The 20314-nt window shown below is 52.1% G+C and overlaps 1 protein-coding gene across 3 annotated transcripts; it reads right to left on the reverse strand.

Annotated features, from left to right (window-relative positions):
* Positions 1–4837: 4837 nt before the first annotated feature.
* Positions 4838–14716, reverse strand: BSG (basigin (Ok blood group)). 3 transcript variants are annotated; one of them, XM_028159316.2, is made up of 8 exons: positions 14549–14716; positions 8093–8249; positions 7345–7430; positions 7050–7186; positions 6705–6978; positions 5961–5985; positions 5729–5806; positions 4838–5650 (listed from the first exon to the last, which is right to left on the reverse strand). In XM_028159316.2, the coding sequence occupies exons 1-7, from the start codon at positions 14613–14615 to the stop codon at positions 5746–5748; spliced, it is 807 nt and encodes a 268-aa protein (XP_028015117.1). In that variant the 5' UTR covers positions 14616–14716; the 3' UTR covers positions 4838–5650; positions 5729–5745. The 3 variants fall into 3 exon arrangements, with proteins under 3 accessions (XP_028015117.1, XP_054573558.1, XP_054573557.1); XM_054717583.1 differs by lacking the exon at positions 14549–14716 and adding an exon at positions 14018–14159 and having other exon boundaries at positions 5738–5806; XM_054717582.1 differs by lacking the exon at positions 14549–14716 and adding an exon at positions 14018–14159.
* Between the last annotated feature and the right edge of the window lie 5598 nt (positions 14717–20314).

Below are 20314 nucleotides of genomic sequence, written 5' to 3' on the forward strand. Positions count from 1 at the left end.
CAGGACCACTGTCTGTCCAGAGGCAGCAAGAGAGGCTGGGTAGACTTGGCAGTGCCAGGCTGTGCGCCCCCCCTCCCCCAAGGCAGATGTGTGTTCCCGCTGAAGGGGGATCTTTTATGTGCGCCTTGGGAAGATGTCAGTCTGGGCAAGCCGCCAGAACCCCTGGGGTTGGTTGCTGAGAGTGGGGAAGTGAACTTTGTGCGGACCAGCCTGAGAACCCACCATGCCTGGCAGCCGGAGAGGCAGACCTGCAACTGCTTCCTAGGGACCTGGGATAGACCTTCAAGTCAAAGGACTCTGGGGCCTACAGGGTTCCAGCCTCTCTCTGAGCCTTGGAGTTTTGTCCCCAAGTCCCGGTGACTCTTCCACAAAGTACAGGTTCCACCCCTGGGTTGGGCTGCCACCAGCCTCCCACATCTCTCCCACTCACTCTCACTACTTGCCAGGTCAGAGGATTCTTTGCACTGAATGCACTCACTCATTCATTCATTCCAAAATATTTATTAAGCATCTGATCAGGGGTTGGGACTCAAAAGTGAACCTAATGGGCCACCCTTTCCTGGTAGGGCTGACAGTTGAGCGGAGAACACAGATAACCAATATTTCAAACATTATGTTTAGTAGACATAGTGTCCTTTTTTTAAATAAACATTTTAAATATATATTTAATATATATGTATTTTTAAATTATATATATATATATATATATATATATATATATATATTATTTATTGATTTCAGAGGAAGGGAGAGAGAGATGGAAACATCAATGACAGAATCATTGATCGGTGCCTCCTGCATGCCCCCTCCTGGGGATCGAGCCTGAAACCTGGGCATGTGCCCTTGACCGGAATCGAACCCAAGAACTTTCAGTCTGCAGGCCGATACACTTTCCACTGAGCCAAACTGGTTAGGGCAACATATTGTCCTTTAGCAGGTGGTAAGTGCTACACAGCTATGAAGAGCCATGAAAGAGGTAAGGAAGGTGTGTGGTGTGATGTCCAGAGGCCCCAGGAGGTGATGTCTGAATGAAGACCTGGAGGGAGGGAGAGGCAGTGTTGTATCATCTGCAGGAAGAGTGGCAGACGGAACAGCCTGTGTAAAGGCCCTGAGGTAGGTTGTGCCTGCCTTGTGTGGGAAGGGATATTGAGGACCTAGGGGATGAGTGTAGATGACACCCAGAGATGGCAGCATAGGGCTAGACTGTGTAGACAAGTATAAAACTCTAAGTTTATAATGGTCTGTTGCCTAAAACTGCTCCTGACTCCCCAGTTGCTTTGAAAGGAACCTGTCTCTCCCACCATCCAGAGCTCTGGGCACACAGGCCTCCGCTATAGCCAGGCCTCCAGGCTATTACTCCATTGTTCCCCTCCCTCGAGGCCACCCCACAGCATTGATCATGACCTCTCAGCCACCACTTCACACCCCTCTCAGCAGCTGGGGCAGACCCAGGTTCAAAGCCCTAAAGTCCATAGTTTGGGGACCAGTGAGGAGCCCTGGAGTTTAAGTTTCAAGAGCTACCTGGAAAATCCATGGCCACACTCAAGAAATACTGACTGGCCGGCCAGCCATGCGTGGCAGGACTGGGACCCCACATTCACCTCTAGGAAGGGGGGGTGGCATGTCTAAACACCATTGTGTCCACCCCAAGTGGCAAGTGACCTTAGGCAGAGCATCCCTCCCCAGGGCCTCAGTCTGCACCATAGGGTGGGGTCTCCAGTTGTGCTGACTTAGGACTCATCTGGGTTTCCTTTCCCTGCTGAGCTCACTGCCCCCAGAACCTCTGCCGGGGGTCAGGAGGGGTGGGAGGCCCAGTCTGACAGCCCTTTTTGTTTCAGGTAGAGGTAGTCTGAGATGGACATCAGATGGGGGTTGATGCAGAGGCTCAGGGAGGCCCACAGAGGCCTCCACCACAGTCCCTGTGCTCATGGTGTCCCAGAGAAGCAGGTGGAATATTTCAAAGCAGTCTGGGGGCTGGGCCCTTGTTCATCTGACAGCCCCTCTGCCCTGAGCAGGCTGTAACCCTGAGACCTTGGTTCCTGAACCCTCCGAGCACTTGCCAAAGATGTTCTCATAAATCCAGACTTGGCTGCTTGGATTTCTCTATCTCACCCCTGGGGAAACTGAGGTAGATTTCAGTGCGTTGTCGCCAAGAACACCCCGCACTGGCACAGGGCTGCTTGCTGAGTGGATGAAGGGACAATACCTAGTGTGAGGAAAAGGACCAGGCTGCTGGCCCAGTTGCTAATTATGTTTATTTTCTATGTGCACAGAAGTGGATGGCGATCTACACACCATGAGCAGCATCTCTCCCTGGAGGAAGGATGCTTTATGTAAACCTGCCAAGGAGGCCGAGTCCTGCTCACCTCTCCATGCTATACCCTCCATCTGCTGCTCTGTGCTCCACAAAAATCACATCTCACCCCATAGCCCTGGCCATCTTTTATTTCAAAAACAAATTTTAAAATCATTTTAGAAAAAGAAGAATGGCGGGGGCGGGGGAGACATTGATGTGAGAAACATTGATTGGTTGCCTCCCACACTCCCAACCAGGGATCAAACCTGCACCCAGGTATGTACCCCAAACCCACCATCCTCTGGTGCACAGGTCAATGCTCCAACCGAGCCACCCAACTGGGGCAGCATTGCCCATCTTGAAGAACCCAGTGCAGCTGCCTCATCTGACCCCAAGCAAGCAAACACCCACTCAAGCCCTCAGCGTTGGAGAGGCTGGCCAGGAGGCCTAGCCAAGCCATCCCTAGTGAGGGGTCAGCCTCACTGTCACCTCATCACGGGTTTGGCTCTTCCCACTGGACCTCAGGCCTCTCCAAAGACTCCTCAGCCCCATGTATATCATTGGTGCCCAACCAATGTTGCTGAGCATGAGTAGGCATGTGTAACTTACGGGCCACAGAAAAGTTCAAGTGGTGGGTTCCCAGGGACCCCTGGGCTCAGGGAGGTTGGCACTCAGGTGTGTCCAGCTGGAAGGCACACAGGACCAGGCAGTAAAAACAAGGGGCTCCCACCAGACTGGTGTGGCTCAGTGGTTGGGCATCAACCCATGAATCAAGAGGTTGCTGGTTGGATCCAGACCAGGGCACACATACCTGGGTGGTGGGCTGGATGCCCAGCAGGGGGAGCATGCAGGAGGCAGCCAATAGATGTTTCTCTCTCTCCCTCTAAAATCAATAAAAACATTGTTAAAAGGTAATTAAGCCGAAACCGGTTTGGCTCAGTGGATAGAGCGTCAGCCTGCGGACTGAAAGGTCCCAGGTTCGATTCCGGTCAAGGGCATGTACCTTGGTTGCGGGCACATCCCCAGTAGGAGGTGTGCAGGAGGCAGCTGGTCAAGGTTTCTCTCTCATCAATGTTTCTAGCTCTCTATCCCTCTCCCTTCCTCTCTGTAAAAAAATCAATAAAATATTAAAAAAAAAAAAAAGGCCGAAACCGGTTTGGCTCAGTGGATAGAGCACCGGCCTGCGGACTCAAGGGTCCCAGGTTCGATTCCGGTCAAGGCATGTACCTTGGTTGCGGGCACATCCCCAGTAGGGGGTGTGCAAGAGGCAGCTGATCGATGTTTCTGGCTCTCTATCCCTCTCTCTTCCTCTCTGTAAAAAATCAATAAAATATATATTTAAAAAAAAAAAAAAAAAAAGGTAATTAAATAAAAAACAAGGGGCTCTGTGAATTTACTTCCCTGGCCCATCCCGCTCAGCAGTGTGCACGTGGCACCCTCTGGTGGCGGCCAGAGGATAGGGCCGGGTAGGGACATCCCCAATAACCAGGCTTTGGTTTTCTGGCATGGAGCAACTTTGGTTCCTTTCTGTGAAATAAGGGGTGGCTTTTCCCAGGCTGTGGGGTGCAGGACAAACAGGGTGAGGGAGCCTTTAAAGAACCCTCTATTCTCCCCCCAGAAACTTGGGGAAATCAGACTGGTAGCTGACAGCTGTGGCCTTAGAGGGCTCAGTGAAGTGCTGGTCAGTGGATGGGCACCTGGTGGCTGTGGGCATAGCCGATAGTGTCAGCTTTGTGGCAGTTATGCTGCACCTTTCCCCAACACTGGAAAAAGCTTGCTTCTCTGGAGACCCGGGAAGAGCTGGTCCAATGCTCCCCACAACCCTCACCCAGACCTGCTTACAGTCTGAGCCCGTGTCCAGGAGTTCCCTAGGTGTGGAAATGGGTTTAGCCGGGACAAGCTCTTTCCCCTCTCTTGGACTCAGTTTCCCCACTGTACCAGGTGGGAGCCCATATGGTACCTGCTAGTCCAGGGTTCAGTGAGGCCGTCCCTCCTGAGACCTCCTGCTCCACCAGAATGCTCCCTGGCCCTTCAACCTGTCCATACCTCACCTGTCGGGGTGCAGTCTGGATGAGCAGGCACCTCCTTCTTGCTTTCTAGGGCCCAGCCCTCCTCAGCTGGAACAGTCCCAAGAGGCCAGGCTCCAGGTGCTCCCACTTGCACCTTCCCCTACACAGCTCTGGGGAGTCCCGGCTGCCCCGGCCACTCACAGGCCACACAGGACGGGTGGGTAGAGGCTGCTATCCCTTACTGGGGAGCCAGTGGGAAGGATCCCAGGAATTGTCCAGGACCTCTAAAACTTGGTGACCAATCATTCCATTCAGACCTGGTACAGGCCCCCCATGGTCCTGTGGCCTGCCCACCAGTCCTTTTACCCCTTGTCCTAGGAACAAATCTCCCAATCCAAGTGCTCAGCTTCATTCCACCCTGAACTGCCTGGCTCTTACGTGCACTGCAACCTCTGGGTCTCAGTACAGCTTAGCGCTTGCCCTATGAACTCTCCTGGTAAGATTCAGGACAGGCACAGACAGGAGCCAGGAGTGGGAGAGGTGGGTCAGCCTTTATTGGTGAGCAGGCAGGTGGGGTTGGGGGCTCCCATGTAAGTCAGGATGCTATGAAGGAAGAAACCTCAGGCCCAACTGGGGAGGGGCTTTCTTCAGTCACCATGGGCACAGGTGCGAATGGGACTGTTACAGCAACTCCCACTCCATGATGGTCATCCAGACGCCCCTCCCCCAGCGTGGGGAGGGCAGGAGCAGTGAGGGGGATACTCTGAGGGGTGGCCATGAAGTCAGGCTGAACCAGGTCACATAGACCTGCAGTGATGTGACGGGACTTGCTTCAGGCAGGCAGGACACCAGGCATTGTGACCTATGACCTCCTGAAAAGGGCAGTGAAGCAGCAGAAAGCGGCCTCAGGAGGTGAGCTGTGGAAGGAGTTGTCTCAGGGAAAAGCCAGTCTGCCCTCCACAGCCCCCCAGCATGACGGACTAGAGGCTAAATTAAATGCCCAGGGGACACCAAGGGTACGGGTTGGGGGTGGAAGGAAGGAACAAGGAGAGGATAGGCAGGGGACAGCAGGGGCTTCCCACAGAACCGCGCAGCTCCCCTGGAGTGCTCTTAAAAATAAAAAAACAAAACCCCTAAGGAATGGAATTCTACATAGAGAAAACTCTAGCTTAGTTTCTTTAAAAAATAAGAGAAAACATGTGATTTGAGTCAACAGTGTGGTCTACTTTGCAAGGTAGGTTTCCTTTAAGGGGAGAGGACTTGGAATGGTGCGGACACCAGGAACACCTGGAACACCTGGCTCCTCTGGACAGCAGCTCAGGCCTTGCGGACTCCTCCTCACTGCCTGCAGGAAGGAAGGGGCACTCAGACGCCAGCTCTGGCAGGGCAGGAGCCCTCACTCCCACCCTGTCACGCTCCTCACCTCACTCACTTGCTCACTCAGTTGGCGTTCCTCTGGCGGACGTTCTTGTCTTTGTCATTCATGTGCCCGCTGCTCTTCCTGGGGACAGGAGGGGGCTTTTCAATGCTCAGGAGGACAAGACAACTGCCCCCCACCCCCAGTCACAGATGGAAGGGCATCCAGGTCAGCAGCTCCTCCAATCCTGCCCACACCACCTCCCCATCCCCCCACGCTCAGCCAGGCCAGGACTCACAGTGGAGCAGAGCCCGTGTCCTCATCTGTGCAGACGCGCAGCCAAGCCATGTGCAAGAGAAGAACAGGTGTCAGAGGTGGTTCCTGTGCTGCAGGGACTGGTCATGTGGGGAGGCAGTCCATCCCTGGGACATGTACCCTCAAAATGAGCTATGGGGTCAGCCCAAGGGCCTCCGGGAGCCCTGCCTGCTCTCCTTGTCCACCTGCAGGTAGGCATGCAGGTGCCCTCACCTGGCCTGGGCGCCTTAGGTTTCCTGAGCTTCATCAGGTAGTCACAGGCTTGCTTGGCCCTGGCCCTTGGACCCAAGCAGCTGATGTGAAGGGAGGCTGAGCAACTGAGGGCAGATGCTCCCTAGAGGATACCTGCTAGCAGCCAAGTGAGGCTATGGAGGCAGCAGATCCCAGCCTCAGAGGGTGTGGCAGGAGGCCCTGGCCGGGTAGCTCAGTTGGTTAGAGCACTGATATGCCAAGGTTGCAGGTTCAATCCCCAGTCAAGGCACATATAAGAATCAACCAATCAATGCATAAATAAGTGGAACAACAAATAGATGTTTCTCTCTCTAAAATAAATAAAAATAAATTTAAAAAAATAAAAAGGTGGAGCAGCTCCTGAGAAGCCTGGGGACCTGACCCTGACCTATAAGAGGGGGTTGTCCCTCAACCCCAAACGCTCTCCATTACACTGCATTTCAGGATGGTGTCCAGGTCCCTACAGGTGGGAGCAGAGGGCATGGGGCAAGCTCACCATCCAGGACCTCGTCCGGCTTCCGCCGCTTCTCGTAGATGAAGATGATGGTGACAAGCACGAGCACCTCAGCCACGATACCCAGGAAGGGCCAGAGGGCAGCGAGGCGGTTGCGTACACGCAGTGTGATGATGGCCTGGTCAGTGCCCTCTGTATTGGTGCCATTGCAGGCATACTTGCCAGGGTCTGCCTCCAGGTCTAGGTTCTGGATGTGCAACTCCGTCTTGGTCTCCGAGGACACCACCAACTTGCTCTGGGACGCATTGGTGAAAACCTGGGGACAGGCAGACCTTGTAGGGCACAGGCCCAGGCCTTTGCCCCACCCCAGGCTGGTGCAGCCCTCACCTGGACCCCATCATCGTTTATCTTGTACCACAACCAGTCGGTAACTGGGGGGAAAGACTCAGACTTGCAGGCCAGCACAACTGTCTCTCCTTCGGTAGCATGCTCTGACTTCTTCACAGCCTTAATCTTGGGGGGGCCTGGTGGGGAGCAGAGCACAGTGGAGCCTGAGTCCCACAGACTGGAGGAGCCAACCCTCCTTCAGTGTGCGGCTCCTCTCACCCCAGGGATGGATGAGCCTGCCCCTTCCTACGTGCTCTGGGGGCCATAAAGCCGCTCACCCTTCACGTTGACTCACCCTTCACATTCACGCTGGTGGATCTGCCTGTAGGTTCCGAGAGGAAGGTGCATAAGTACTGTCCTGCGCTCTCGTGTGTGTCTACCCTGCAAGCAGACGCAGCCATGAGTTGACCCTCTACCGGTGACCCTGTGGGGCCAGAACAAGCCTCGGAGGTCATGATCAGGAGATCCTGCAGGAGGGCACATACTGTCCATATCCCATCAAGAACGGAGGTGATTTTGGGGATGGCAGATGGGTCTGGCCCCACTCCTGACCTGGCACCCAAACCAATGACCCTAGAAGCCCATAAACAACAGAGCTGTTTCCAGAGCTGGCTGGGGCTCAGTTAAGACAAGGCTTCAGCTTGGGCAGCTTTGAGTGCCCAAGACCTTAATAAACTGGGAACACAGGGATTCCAGGCTGAGGGGGACTCCTGTAGTGCCCCCCTCCCCTCAGCACCTGGAAGAAAAGGAAAGGGTCATGGAGGCCGTGATGTCTGGCAGCTACTGGTCCCTCCCTGGTTCCTGAGTTTTTCACAACTGAGGGATATGAACAGAGCTTGTATCTAACGTCTGTCCAAAGTGAGCCCCACGGATCACAGCTTTCATTCCTGCTGACCACATGGCTGTTATCAGCGAGACTACATCAGAGCAAACAGGGCAACAGGGGGCCCAGAGTGAAACCAGCTCCCTGAAATGAGGCCCACCCCTCTTCTGCTAGGACCAGCGGGACATGGGGCTTGGGTGCTTCCATGGGCCTCACGCACTCATACTGCGTTGTCAGATCGGGCTTCGAGTCCTCCTGCAGCACACTGTCCCCTTTCATCCAGCGGTGTCCCAGGATGGCAGTGTCACTGGAATCCAAGGTGCAGGTGAGGCGTGTTTTGGAGCCAACATCAACTATGGAAGTCGAGATATTGCTCCCTGTGTGGCCAAGTGAGAGGAGATTAGCCAAGGGACCAGAGAGGGACAAAGCCTGTGACCCCACAGCCACCTGCCTACTTGTCCCGCAGCTAATTTACAGTGGCTCCTCCACACACAGCCTTGTTAACAAGTCTGAATCACATGGCATGTTCAGGAAGGATACCTCCTACAGAATTAATGGGCTTTGGGTGTGATGGGCTACTGGGCAGGATGCAGGGCTCAATGCAGGTTTTGTCAAGGAGACATGGATCACAGGTGTGGGAACAGAGACCAATACCCACCCAGGGTCCCAACTCGTGGGTCCAGCCCAGAATAGATCCTAATTTCCTTGAAGCTCAAGAGTTCCCACAGCCCACTCACAACAGCCACAAAACCACTGTACAGGAGACAATATGTTGTCCTGCCCAGGACACTGAGGGTGGACTCAAATCGAGTAAAGGCCCTTCAACTCGATTTCCAATTAGGCAAATATTCCCGTTAGTTTCAGATGGTCTCTTGAAGAATCAAAATGTGAAAATCAATAGGAATCAGAAAGTGAGAAGCACAAGAGACTGGAGGTAGTAAGCTGGGAGAACTCCTCCTCAGGGACCAGGGATGGGAGGTGAAACCCAGCCCTCCCAGTGTTCAGATAAAAAGCCAGGCAGATGCCGAAACTGGTTTGGCTCAGTGGATAGAGCGTCAGCCTGCGGACTGAAAGGTCCCAGGTTCGATTCCGGTCAAGGGCATGTACCTTGGTTGCGGGCACATCCCCAGTGGGAGGTGTGCAGGAGGCAGCTGATCGATGTTTCTCTCTCATCGATGTTTCTAACTCTCTATCCCTCTCCCTTCCTCTCTGTAAAAAATCAATTAAAAAAAAAAAAAGCCAGGCAGGTGTTCCATGGACCAGAAGTTGAGGGTGCGGGAAATGGAGACCTCTGAGGGCAGGCCTGCCACTGCCCAGCCATGCCACCATTGGTGGGGCAGCAAGCACACCCATATCCACACCGGAGCCGTCCCTAGGTTGGGACAGGTGCTGTGGGGACACCCCTGCCCACCATCACAGGGTCCCAGGCACCATAGGGCTGTCCACACTGGCCTCCATTTGTCTTCTTTGGAACCACTCCGAAGCAGAGCTTTACTCAGAAGTGTCTGTTTTTCCAGGATGGTCACCCATAGGCTGGAACCCTGGGGATGTCCTTGGTTGCCCTCTGCATGCACCCCAACTGGGGCCAGTGATTGAGCCTACAACTGGGGTATGTGCCCTTGACCAGAATCGAACCCAAGACCCTTCAGTCCACGGGCCAATGATCCAAACTGGCTATGGCTTTTTTTTTGTAATGGTTTATTTTTAGAGAGAAAGGGAGAAGGAGAGGAGAAACATCTATGTGAGAGCAGAACATCTATCAGCTGTCTCCTGCACGCCCCCTACTGGGCATCAAGCCTTCAACCTGCACATTGACCCGGTAATCAAACCAGCAACCTTTGATGCTTGGGATGATGCTCAGGGCGAGGCATCTCTTCTAAAAGCTATGCCCACAGGATTGAGCATAAACAAATCCAGCCATAACTGTATGCAATGAGCTTCTTTTCCTTTTAGTTTGTGGGGAGAAGCCAGTGGTATAAAGCTAGGCAAAAAAGCAGAATATGAGACTATATTTGAACAACTTCTCAGAGTCAACCATTCCAGAAAAGCAGCTACAAGAAACCCAGCAGTCTAGCAGCCATTCAGCAGGTCTGCTCCACCTGGACACCTGCTTCCTCACTGGGGACACATAGTGACTTTTTAGAGCAAAACTGTGAAATCACAGAACAAAACACATGAAATTTGGGCAGAATTGCTAAGGTAGTGATCCCTGTCTGAATGCTTATCTTAGCTGCCTGGAACTCAGCAACAGTACAAATTGATTCCTTGGGCAGCAAACCTCTGGCTCAGGCCTAAAACTGCCAATCCAGAGGAAAATGACAGGAAAGGTATTCTGCATCCACTGGACACCAGGTTCTCACTACATAAGCAAAGCTTGCTCAGCCTCACCCATTCATAGAGAGACTGGGTTAGTCATTAAGAAAATTAAATCTCAAGCCATGGCCAGTGTGCTCAGTGGTTAGAGCATCAGCCTGGGCACCAAAGGGTCACAGTTCAATTACCAACCCCAATCAGGGCATGTGTGGGAGGCAACCAATTGATGTGTCTTTCTTACATTGATGTTTCTCTCTCTCTCTTTCCTTCCCTACCCCCCTTCCATTCTCTCTAAAATCAATGGGAAAAATATCCCCGGATGATTAACAAAAGAAAATTAAACCTCAAAACCCAAAGGGCAGCAGGAAAACTTTATTCAAGAGACATCACAGCTGGATCTGACATGATCCATGGGCAGCTGAGATCAGCATGCCCTGAGGGTGCAGTACTGCCCCCACACCTGCACTGGGTCCCAGGGCAAGAGCTAGGGGCCTGGCACTTATGTCCTCAGTGGGCTATTGGCACCCCCATCCTGTCCCACTGCGAACTTGACACATGCAGACCCAGCTGCCCAGCTGTGTTTTTAGTCTGGGAGGATGGTGGCCTGGCTGTGAACAGGACACATGCACAGCCAGGCAGGGTCTCTTCCTGAGCAGGCCAGTCCTCCTGACCCACCACTGGCCACTTGCTGGCTTTCTTTAAAAGAGGACACGATGACTCAAAATTCCAGGCAAGCAGGGGATGAAGCAAAAAGTTCAACAGCCAACCCTAGTTGGTTTGGCTCAGTGGACAGAGCATCCACCTGGGAAATGAAGGGTCCTAGGTTCGATACCAGGCAAGGGCACATGCCCGGGTTGTGGGCTTGATCACCAGTAAGGGATATGCAGGAGGCAGCCAATTAATGATTCCTTCTCACCATTGATGTTTCTCTCTCTCCCTTTCCCTTCCTCTCTGAAATCAATAAAAATATATAATATATATTTTTTAAAAAGTTCAACAGCCAGACAGGAAATAGAAGGAGGCCTCTGGGGCTGGGGCACCCATCTGCTCCCAGGCCATGTACATACATGCACCACTACATGTGTGCATATGTGGGTGATAGGGGCAGGCACACACATAGATGTGTACCTGCACACATATGCATGTGCATACATGCACACTGCTCCCTTGCTGCGTGTAGGAGAGCACAGACTGCTGGCCAGGAGGTTTTGGGGCCTCAGGCTATCTGTTCTGGGACAAGATGGCCCCAAAGCCCCAGGAACAAGTGGACCTTCAAGTCTCCCTACCTGCGGTGGCCCAAAAGCAACTCACAGGACTCAGGACAGGCACAGTTACAACCAGACAGGGGCGTGAAGCTAGAAGCTCCACTGCCTGTCCTGGAAGCCTCCTGGTAATCCACACTACTTAGGAATCAAAATTTCCAAGATTGTGAAACAAGCAGCTATATGAAAAGCTGGGAGCAGTCAGGGTACGAATTGAGGCCAAGGCAGCCCTATTGAGGCCTGCCTCTCTCCACTCTAGAGCCTGGGACCCCCATCTGTGCTCTCATTCCCTCACCCAGAAGCTGCTAGAAAGGAGGTCAGTCAGATCTTGTCTCAGCTGCACCTGCCTCCCTGTGGGAGAATGAGGTGGCTCAAAAGTGAGCCTAAAGCCCCGTAGGCAGACACCCCTGTTCCAGCCTGAGGGCCATGAACAGCAGGGGACCAAGGCCCCACCTGGGCCACCTGCCAGCCTTCCCACCAAGGAGCCTCCTGTGAGCTGGCCACCATGCTACCACATCTCTCTCGTGCATTCTCAATAGGGCCACAACACTCTCAGGGGGATGTCTTAGGCATTACAAGGATTGTTGCCCTACCCAGGGTCACCACACAACGGAGACCTGCTGCTATAAGTGATGTTAAAATCTGTGATATTAAAATATCACTGGGACAGGGCCATTAGGAAAAATAGTCTCAAAAGGCTCCCGCGCAGGGTGGGGAAGGGGGTGGGGGTGGAGGGGATTGAGCAATGCTGGAGAAAGGTTGAAAAGCAATCCTCTGGCAAACCCTGACCAAACCCATTGCCCAGGTGACTTGGGGGAAGCACCCCTAGAATTCACAGGGAGAAGAGGCAGGAGCCTCCACCCTTAGAACACTAGGAGACCAGGGAGAGAAAAGTGAAAACTCCATTCTGTGATTCTGGCCCCGTGACTGTAACCCACGTTCTCAAGTAAGGTCACCTTCATCTAAAAACAGCTACCCCTCCTCCGTGCCCACTCGGCAGCCAGGCCGGGGCGTAGGGCCAGGCAGGCCTCGTGGTAAACAGCCAAGGAACTTGCAGGATGAGACAAGGCACCCGCCCTCTCCCCACCCATGGCAACACTGCAGGGCTCAGATAGGAGCCAAGAATGTTTCAGGGATACCAGCCGTGGCTCCTCACCTCTCCCTCCCATCCCATCAGGAAGCAGCTCCTGCTCCCTTCACCTGAGGCTCAGGGAGGCCAAGTCATCAGCCCAAGGGACCCAGCTGGAAAGCCCGTGCCCTCCCAACCTGTCTGGCCAACACACCAGGATTCTAGGTAATCTCAGGGAGAGCCAGGGTCTTGTGGCAGGATAAGCGACGCAGGGCCTCAGGGGACAGGGTGCTGATGCTGATGCTCAGGTCAAGGAACCTGTTCCTGGCAGAGCCCCCAAAGCATTCCTGGGGTGCTGACCCGGCCAGGAGAGGCAAACACTGTCACTAAGACACTTCTAGGCAGAAAAGGGACATGTGGTGACGTTCTCTGAAAGACTTTCAGATCTTTCCAAGATACCCTAGGAAAAGGGGAGCTGTCAAAAGTGAAAGAACAAAACAGAGAGGAGTCCCAGGGGAGCCAGACTCAGGCAAATGTGCAAGAACAGCTCCAAAGATGCAAAATGGCACAGACCCTCTTGGCTTCCTGGCTGGGGCTCAGAAGCACAAACTTAGGAACTGTGCTCCCAGCAGACGAGACCACAGGGGCTCCCACCCACTGGCTGTCCGCAGCCATCGAGGGCTATCTCCAAAGGGCTCAAGCTGCCAAATGCAGCTGTGTGTCCTCCTAATTCACTTGTCTACAGGTTCCCGAGTCTTTCCAGAGAGTGCTGGCAGGAAGACAGGCCCTTACCCAGAAGCATTCAATAAATGGCTGTTTTGATTATAATGAAGACAAAAGAGGCGAACTGAGACCATAAAATAGATCAGGAACAACCCAGTGAAGCTTCTACTAGAGGCAGTCTCTCTGGGCTCCTGCCCAGGACAGCTGACAAGCCTCTCAGAGCCCAACAGGTCCTGCCTCCCCACAAGAGCCCCAGACCATTCTGGTCTGCACTTTGTTCCCTACATTCTGGTCACTAGAAATCTTTAACCCAGAACCAAATGGGAAGTCTTCATCCGGGGAAAAAACGTCTCTATCAGGCCTTGCCCTGGAAAACTATACCTCAGTCCATTTCTCATGAGCATTCAAACCACACATCTGTCCATTCCCAAGAAGAGCTCTAAAACTGAATGCCGGATGATATTCGGCAAAAACTCTCTCCACTTCCTGCTCTTTACTAGTGGCCGGGACGACCTTATGGTGACCTTGGAATATCCCCCCTCCCTCCCAGCCTACTCCACCCCTGTAAAGGGAGGTAGGTGGACTTAGACGTTTTATCTGTGCCGAGAAATCAGAAAAACAGGCAGCAGAGCCTGTTGGCTTTCTACCAGGGTTTCAACTTAAATGTTTGTGCTAATACCAGGAGCAGGGGCATATCCGGAGCAAGACTCAGAACTAAATCCCGTCAAGAATGACAATCCCTGCCAACCCCAGAGCCGCCTGCCTCAGGGACACTCACATGCATTCGCTTCCAGCGTCCACTTAAGAACAACAGCCTGCTTTCCAGAAGAGAGCCAAGGGTCCGGGGAGTCCAGGGGGCCCCCCGCCGCACCCCTCGCCCCAGCACACCCCGGGCGGGGGCCCATCCTCAAGCTACCTCCCCAGGCTCCTGGGCTCCCGTTCAAAGGAGACGCTGCAAGACCCAGGCGGACGGTCTCTTTCCTGCAGGGAGAGTATGGGAGGCCGCCTCCAGAATCCCTCCCAAGGGGCCAGGCCACTCCCGGACCCCGTCCCTCCCCCAGGCTGTCGAAAACCTAGGACTTCACCTCCTGGGATCTCCCTTGTCGGACCTCAGTCCCCTAAGTCAAGGTTTCCCCACACACTACCTCGGCGGGGAGTCCCGTGGGTGCCTCCAAACACCTGGTGCCTCCGGACCCCGGTACTCCCGCCCTCGGAGCTCTCCGGGTATCCCCTTCCGCCCCTGCCGGAGGACCCCGGAGGCCGAGCCCGCGCTCGCCTGCGGCTCTTGCCCGCCCCTCCCAGTCCTCACCCGCCCCGGAGCCGCTCTCGACGCCCAGCAGGACGAGCCCCAGAACCACGAGTAGTGCCGCCGCCATGTCGCCGCCGTCCCCGTCGCCAACCGCCGCCCGCGGCGCTATAAGAACCCGGAAGGCGGGCCGGGCCCCGGTGCACAGGGAGGAGCCGTCTGCGCACGCGTGCAGACGCACGTACTCACGCAAGCCCCGGCAGGCCGGCCAGCCTGCTCTACGTAAGGCTGGACGGCCGCATCACGTGACCGCTTTGGGCCACGCCCTGCGAGCTGGGGTGTGGCTACCTTGCTAGGAAACGGGGGCGGGGCCTTCATTTGTCCAGAAAGTGTTGATAACTAAACTGTGACTGTAGTTGAAATGCTCAGTTTATATCCTGTGTGTTTTACCACTCTCCAAAAAAACACACAAAACATTAAGGGAGGCCATAGGGATCCCTGTGAACAAGTGGGATAAGTCCTCTGGCTGGGACTGCCAGATTTAGTGAAAACACCTTGAAGGCAGTTAGAATTTGAATTTTATTTAAAAAATGAGTAATTTATTAATGGAACTACGCCATGCAATATTTGGACACAGTGATGCAAGGAAAGTATTTGTTATTTATCTAACATTAACTATTTATTTGAAATTCATATGTAACTGTCAGTCCTGTATTTTGTCTGGAAAACCTACCCTGAGATCCCAATGTTTTTCAACCAACACTTTAAAAAGTTACAAAATAGCCGGGCTGGTGTGGCTCCGTGGTTGAGCATCAACCTATGAACTGGTCACGGTTTGACTCTGTGGACGAAAGGAGCCACATGCTAACCTGACAAGCTCAGGGGAGGCCTGCGTGGCAGTCTTGCAAACTCAGAGACCTAAAATAACCACAAAAGATGGTTTGAAAATTAAATATTTAACTACAAACAGGTTATAGTGGGCAGTCATGTCCTAGGCCAATATTTTCCCTGACAAAGATCAACTTAGATCTTTCCTGAGCCCATTTGCCTTTTTGCTTCTAAGATAACATATCTGTGAGATGTCTGGGTAACTTGTAACTTCCCTTTTTTTTCTGGACCCCTCAGGGCACAACAAATGGCACCGGGACATTCCCTCATTGTTATTGTTATCAAGTTAATTGTCAACTGTTAATTACGTTAAAGTATCCTGTACCCATCTCTGTAAAAGAAGCACATGTCCATCATTTCACTTTTACCCTATCCCAGAGGTTTCCCCGCTTTGCTTTATCCCACCTCCTTAATCTATCACCAATGAATTTCATGTAACTCACCTACGTCCCTTTCCTTTGATTGCAATGTATAAATACAGATGTAACCCTCCATGCTCCGGAGCATTATCTCAATTCATTGAGGTTCTGCTTCCCAGCATATGTCAACAGTTTGGCTCAAATAAACTCACAAAAATTCTTTACAGGTTTCAATGTGTTTTTTTTTTACGTTAACAATTCCCAGTCAGGGCACATGCCGGGATTGTGGGCTTGATCCCCAGTATGGGGCGTGTGGGAGGCAGCTGATCAATGATTTTCTCTCATTGATGTTTCTCTTTCTCCCTCTCCCTTCCTTTCTCTGAAATCATCACTGATATTTCTGTCTCTCCCTTTCCCTTCCATCTCTGAAATCAATAAAAATATTTTTAAAATTACAAAATAATTTCAAACAAAAGCAGGGTAATGTAATCTTTGTGACCTTGGATTAGGCAATAATTTCTTATATATGACAAAGCACACAGTCCAACAAAATAAGTTGGACTTTATAAAAATAAAACCTTTTGTGCTTCAGAGAATACCAAGAAAGTGAAAACACAACTCATAGAATGGGAGAAAATATTGGTTAATCATGTATCTGATAAGGAACTTATATCTAGGGTAGATAATGAACACTTACAACTTAATTTAAAAATACAATAACCCAATTTAAAAATGAACAAAGAGCCTTAGCTGGTTTGGCTCAGTGGATAGAGTGTCGGCCTGCGGACTGAAAGGTCCCAGGTTCGATTCCGGTCAAGGGCATGTACCTTGGTTGCGGGCATATCCCCAGTGGGGGGTGTGCAGGAGGCAGCTGATCAATGTTTCTAGCTTTCTATCCCTCTCCCTTCCTCTCTGTAAAAAATCAATAAAATATATTTTTAAAAAATGAACAAAAATCTTTTTTTTTTTAACTCACATCACAAGGAGAAATAGCCTTTGGGGTGGGTTTTTAAAAATATATATATTTTATTGATTTTCTTACAGAGAGGAAGGGAGAGGGATAGAGAGTTAGAAACATCAATGAGAGAGAAACCTCGATCAGCTGCCTCCTGCATACCTCCTGCTGGGGATGTGCCCGCAACCAAGGTACATGCCCTTGACCGGAATCGAACCTGGGACCCTTCTGTTTGAAGGCCGACGCGCTATCCACTGAGCCAAATGGGTTAGGGCTGAACAAAGAATCTGAATACACATTTCTCTGAAGAAGACGAGCAAGTGGACAATAAGAGCATGAAAAGTGCTCAATATCATGAGCTATCAGGGAAATGCAAATCAAAACCACAGTGAGACACTACTTCACAAACACTAGGATGACTGTAATAAAAAGGCAGATAATGAGTGGCTCAGTTGGTTGAGCGTCATCCGGTGCACCAAAAGGTTGCTGGTTGGATTCCAGGTCAGAGCACATACTTGGGTTTTGCGTTTGATCCCCAGTCAGGGAACCTATGGAAGGCAACAGATTCATGTTTCTCTCTCTCTCTCTCTCTCTCTCTCTCTCTCTCTCTCTCTCTCTCTCTCTCTCTCTCTCAACATGTCCTCAGGTGAAAGTTAAAATAATAAATAAATAAATATAAAAAAGCAGATGATAAGTGTTGGAGAAGGTGAAGAAACTAGAGCCCTCATTCATTGCTGTGGGAATGCAGAATGGTGCAACCAATGAAAAAATACCCCAACAGTTAAACACACAATTATTGCTTTGGTCAGGGCCAGGTGGCTCAGTTATTGGAGCATGGTCCCGTACACCAAAAGGTTTCAGGTTCGATTCCCAGTTAGGACACATACCTAGGTTGTGGGTTCAATCCGTGGTCGGGGAGTGTACCAGAGGCAACCTATGAATGATGTCTCTCTTCCTTCCTCTCTCTAAAATCAATAAAACATACCCTCAGATGAGTATTAAAACACAAACAGCCAAGCCGGCGTAGCTCAGTGGTAGAGCTTCAACCTATGAACCAGTAGATCATGGTTCAATTCCTGGTCAGGGCACATGCCCACATTGCAGGCTTGATCCCCAGTGTGGGGCGTGCAGGAGGCAGCCACTCAATGATTCTCTCTCATCATTGATGTTTATCTCTCTCTCCCCTCTCCCTTCCTCTCTGAAATCTATATATATAAAAGGCTAATATGCAAAATGTTCCCTCAGGAGTTTGACAGGAGAATGAGAGTTTGATTGCTCGGTATAACGTGTACTGACCACCAGGGGACAGCGTGAAACATGGGGGTGACAGGGACAGAGGTGCCGTGAGAATGCAGGGTGTTTGCTGAGCTTGCTCTCACTCCCCCTGCTACTCTCCCCCGGGACACCAGGGCTCTCGCGCAGGCGCAGGGGAAGCCCCTGCACTCAGGTGCCAGTGAGGAGTCTTCCCCACACCTGCGCTGTGTCTTCCGGGTGAGCCAGGCCGCAGCCGCGGGGACCACAGGGGCCAGTCGGGCTCCCTATGGGTTTGTGCAAGAGCCAGTCTGCGAGGCCAGCCCGGCTTCTGTGTGGTGCTGATGGGTGACCCAGAGACCCACACTGTTCCCCAGCCCATGGCATCCAGCCGTGCTTACCACATCTCCAAGTGGGGACTTGGGTGGAGGGGGGCGTGTGGAGGCCCAGGGGCCCAGGTGCTGCCCAGGGCCCAGAGGTCAGCTGGGACCTGCCCTTCCACACCAGACGCTTGTGCTTCGATTGCTGGCCAGGCCTAGGGACCACACTGTGCACGAATTTCATGCACCAGTCCTCTAGTCAATAATCTATACTAATAAAAGCCTAGGTGCCGAAACAGGTTTGGCTCAGTGGATAGAGCGTCGGCCTGCAGACTCAAGGGTCCCAGGTTCGATTCCGGTCAAGGGCATGTACCTTGGTTGCGGGCACATCCCCAGTAGGGGGGTGTGCAAGAGGCAGCTGATCGATGTTTCTCTCTCATCGATGTTTCTAACTCTCTATCCCTCTCTCTTCCTCTCTGTAAAAAATCAATAAAATATATTAAAAAATATATATAAAAACAACAAAAAACAATTAAAAAAAAAAGCCTAGGTGACCCTCGGGTGACATTGTCACAAGATGGCCACCACAAGATGGCCACAAACATGGAGGAGGCAGGTCCTGGCGGAGGAGGCAGGTCTCGGCAGTGGAGGGCAGTTGTGGGTGATCAGGCCGGCAGGGGAGGGCATTTGGGGGCGATCAGTCTGGCAGGGGAGGGCAGTTGTGGGTGATCAGGCCGGCAGGGGAGGGCAGTTGGGGGCGATCAGGTCGGCAGGAAAGCAGTTAGGTGTCAATCAGGTTGGCAGGGGAACGGTTAGGGTGTGATCAGGCTGGCAGACAGGTGAGCGGTTAGGAGCCAGTGGTCCCGGATTGTGAGAGGGATGTCCCAGATTGGGGAGGGACACCCCCCCCCCCGCCCCCCGTGCACGAATTTTGTGCATTGGGCCACTAGTAATAATAATAATAAAATGAAAAAACTATTTTCAGGTGAACATGAACAACAAAAAAGGGTGGCCCTGGCAGCCCATCCATGTTTCTCTCTTACATCAATGTCTCTCTCTCTCTCTCTCTCTCTCTCTCTCTCTCTCTCTGAAATCAATAAAAACATATCTTTAGGTGAGGATTAAAAAAATAATAAGGTGATGTAAGGGGGGCTGCTTTGCATAAGGGGTCAGACAGCTTCTTGCTGTCAATGACATATGAGGTGACATAAGAATGAGGAGGAGGCAGAAGCCATAGGAAGGAATGAGCGGTAGTCTGACAACAGTCTGTCAGGTGGGGGAGGCATTCAGAGAGGAGGCTGGGCAGGGCGTGTGGAGTCCCAGCTACAGTGGACATTCAAGGAAAAGGCTGGAAGGATGTAGCAGATAGGCCACAACCTGCTGATAATGGGACTGTAGGGTGAGGATTTCACTCCTGGGAGATCCACTCTCAGGCTCTGGGAGCCTCAGAGCCAACTAGAAGCCCCAGGCTTAACAAGGCCATGAGGCCACACAGATGGGGGTCGAGAGCTACGTGCAGAATGAGGGAGGAAGACAGCCAGCTGGCTTCAAAACCCCTACAGCCGGGGCGGTGGAATTTCTCCTACCCTGCCCTCCCTAGGCCGGGCTGAGGACAGCTCTCGTGGGAAATAGCCTTTGCTTTTGTTTTCAAAATAAAGCTCAGTCTCCTGAAGACCCAGTTTTCTGATCCTCTCCCTCAAAAGCCTGCCTTGTCCCCTCCCACTTCCCAGATCCCTGCTTTGCTCAGGCCTGGCCCCACCCCAGGGCAGAAGAATCTGAGTCCCCCTCTGCTTCCCAGGACAGGCCTTCAGGACCACTTGGTCAGGGTAGCCAGACTTAGAAAGTAAAAACACAGGACTCCCTGTTAAATTTGCATTTCAGATTTTTAAAAAATCAGCATATATATTTAGTAGAAGTATATCCCACACAGTATCTGGGACATACTTTCACTAAAAACATTATCTGCTCTATATCTGAAATTCAAACTTAACTGGCCAGCCTGTATTTCACCTGGCATCTCTGACCCAGTTGAAGGCAGCCTGGCTCCATCCCCCTT

This window comes from Eptesicus fuscus, chromosome 6 (assembly GCF_027574615.1).
Source record: "Eptesicus fuscus isolate TK198812 chromosome 6, DD_ASM_mEF_20220401, whole genome shotgun sequence".
Lineage (NCBI taxonomy): Eukaryota > Metazoa > Chordata > Mammalia > Chiroptera > Vespertilionidae > Eptesicus > Eptesicus fuscus.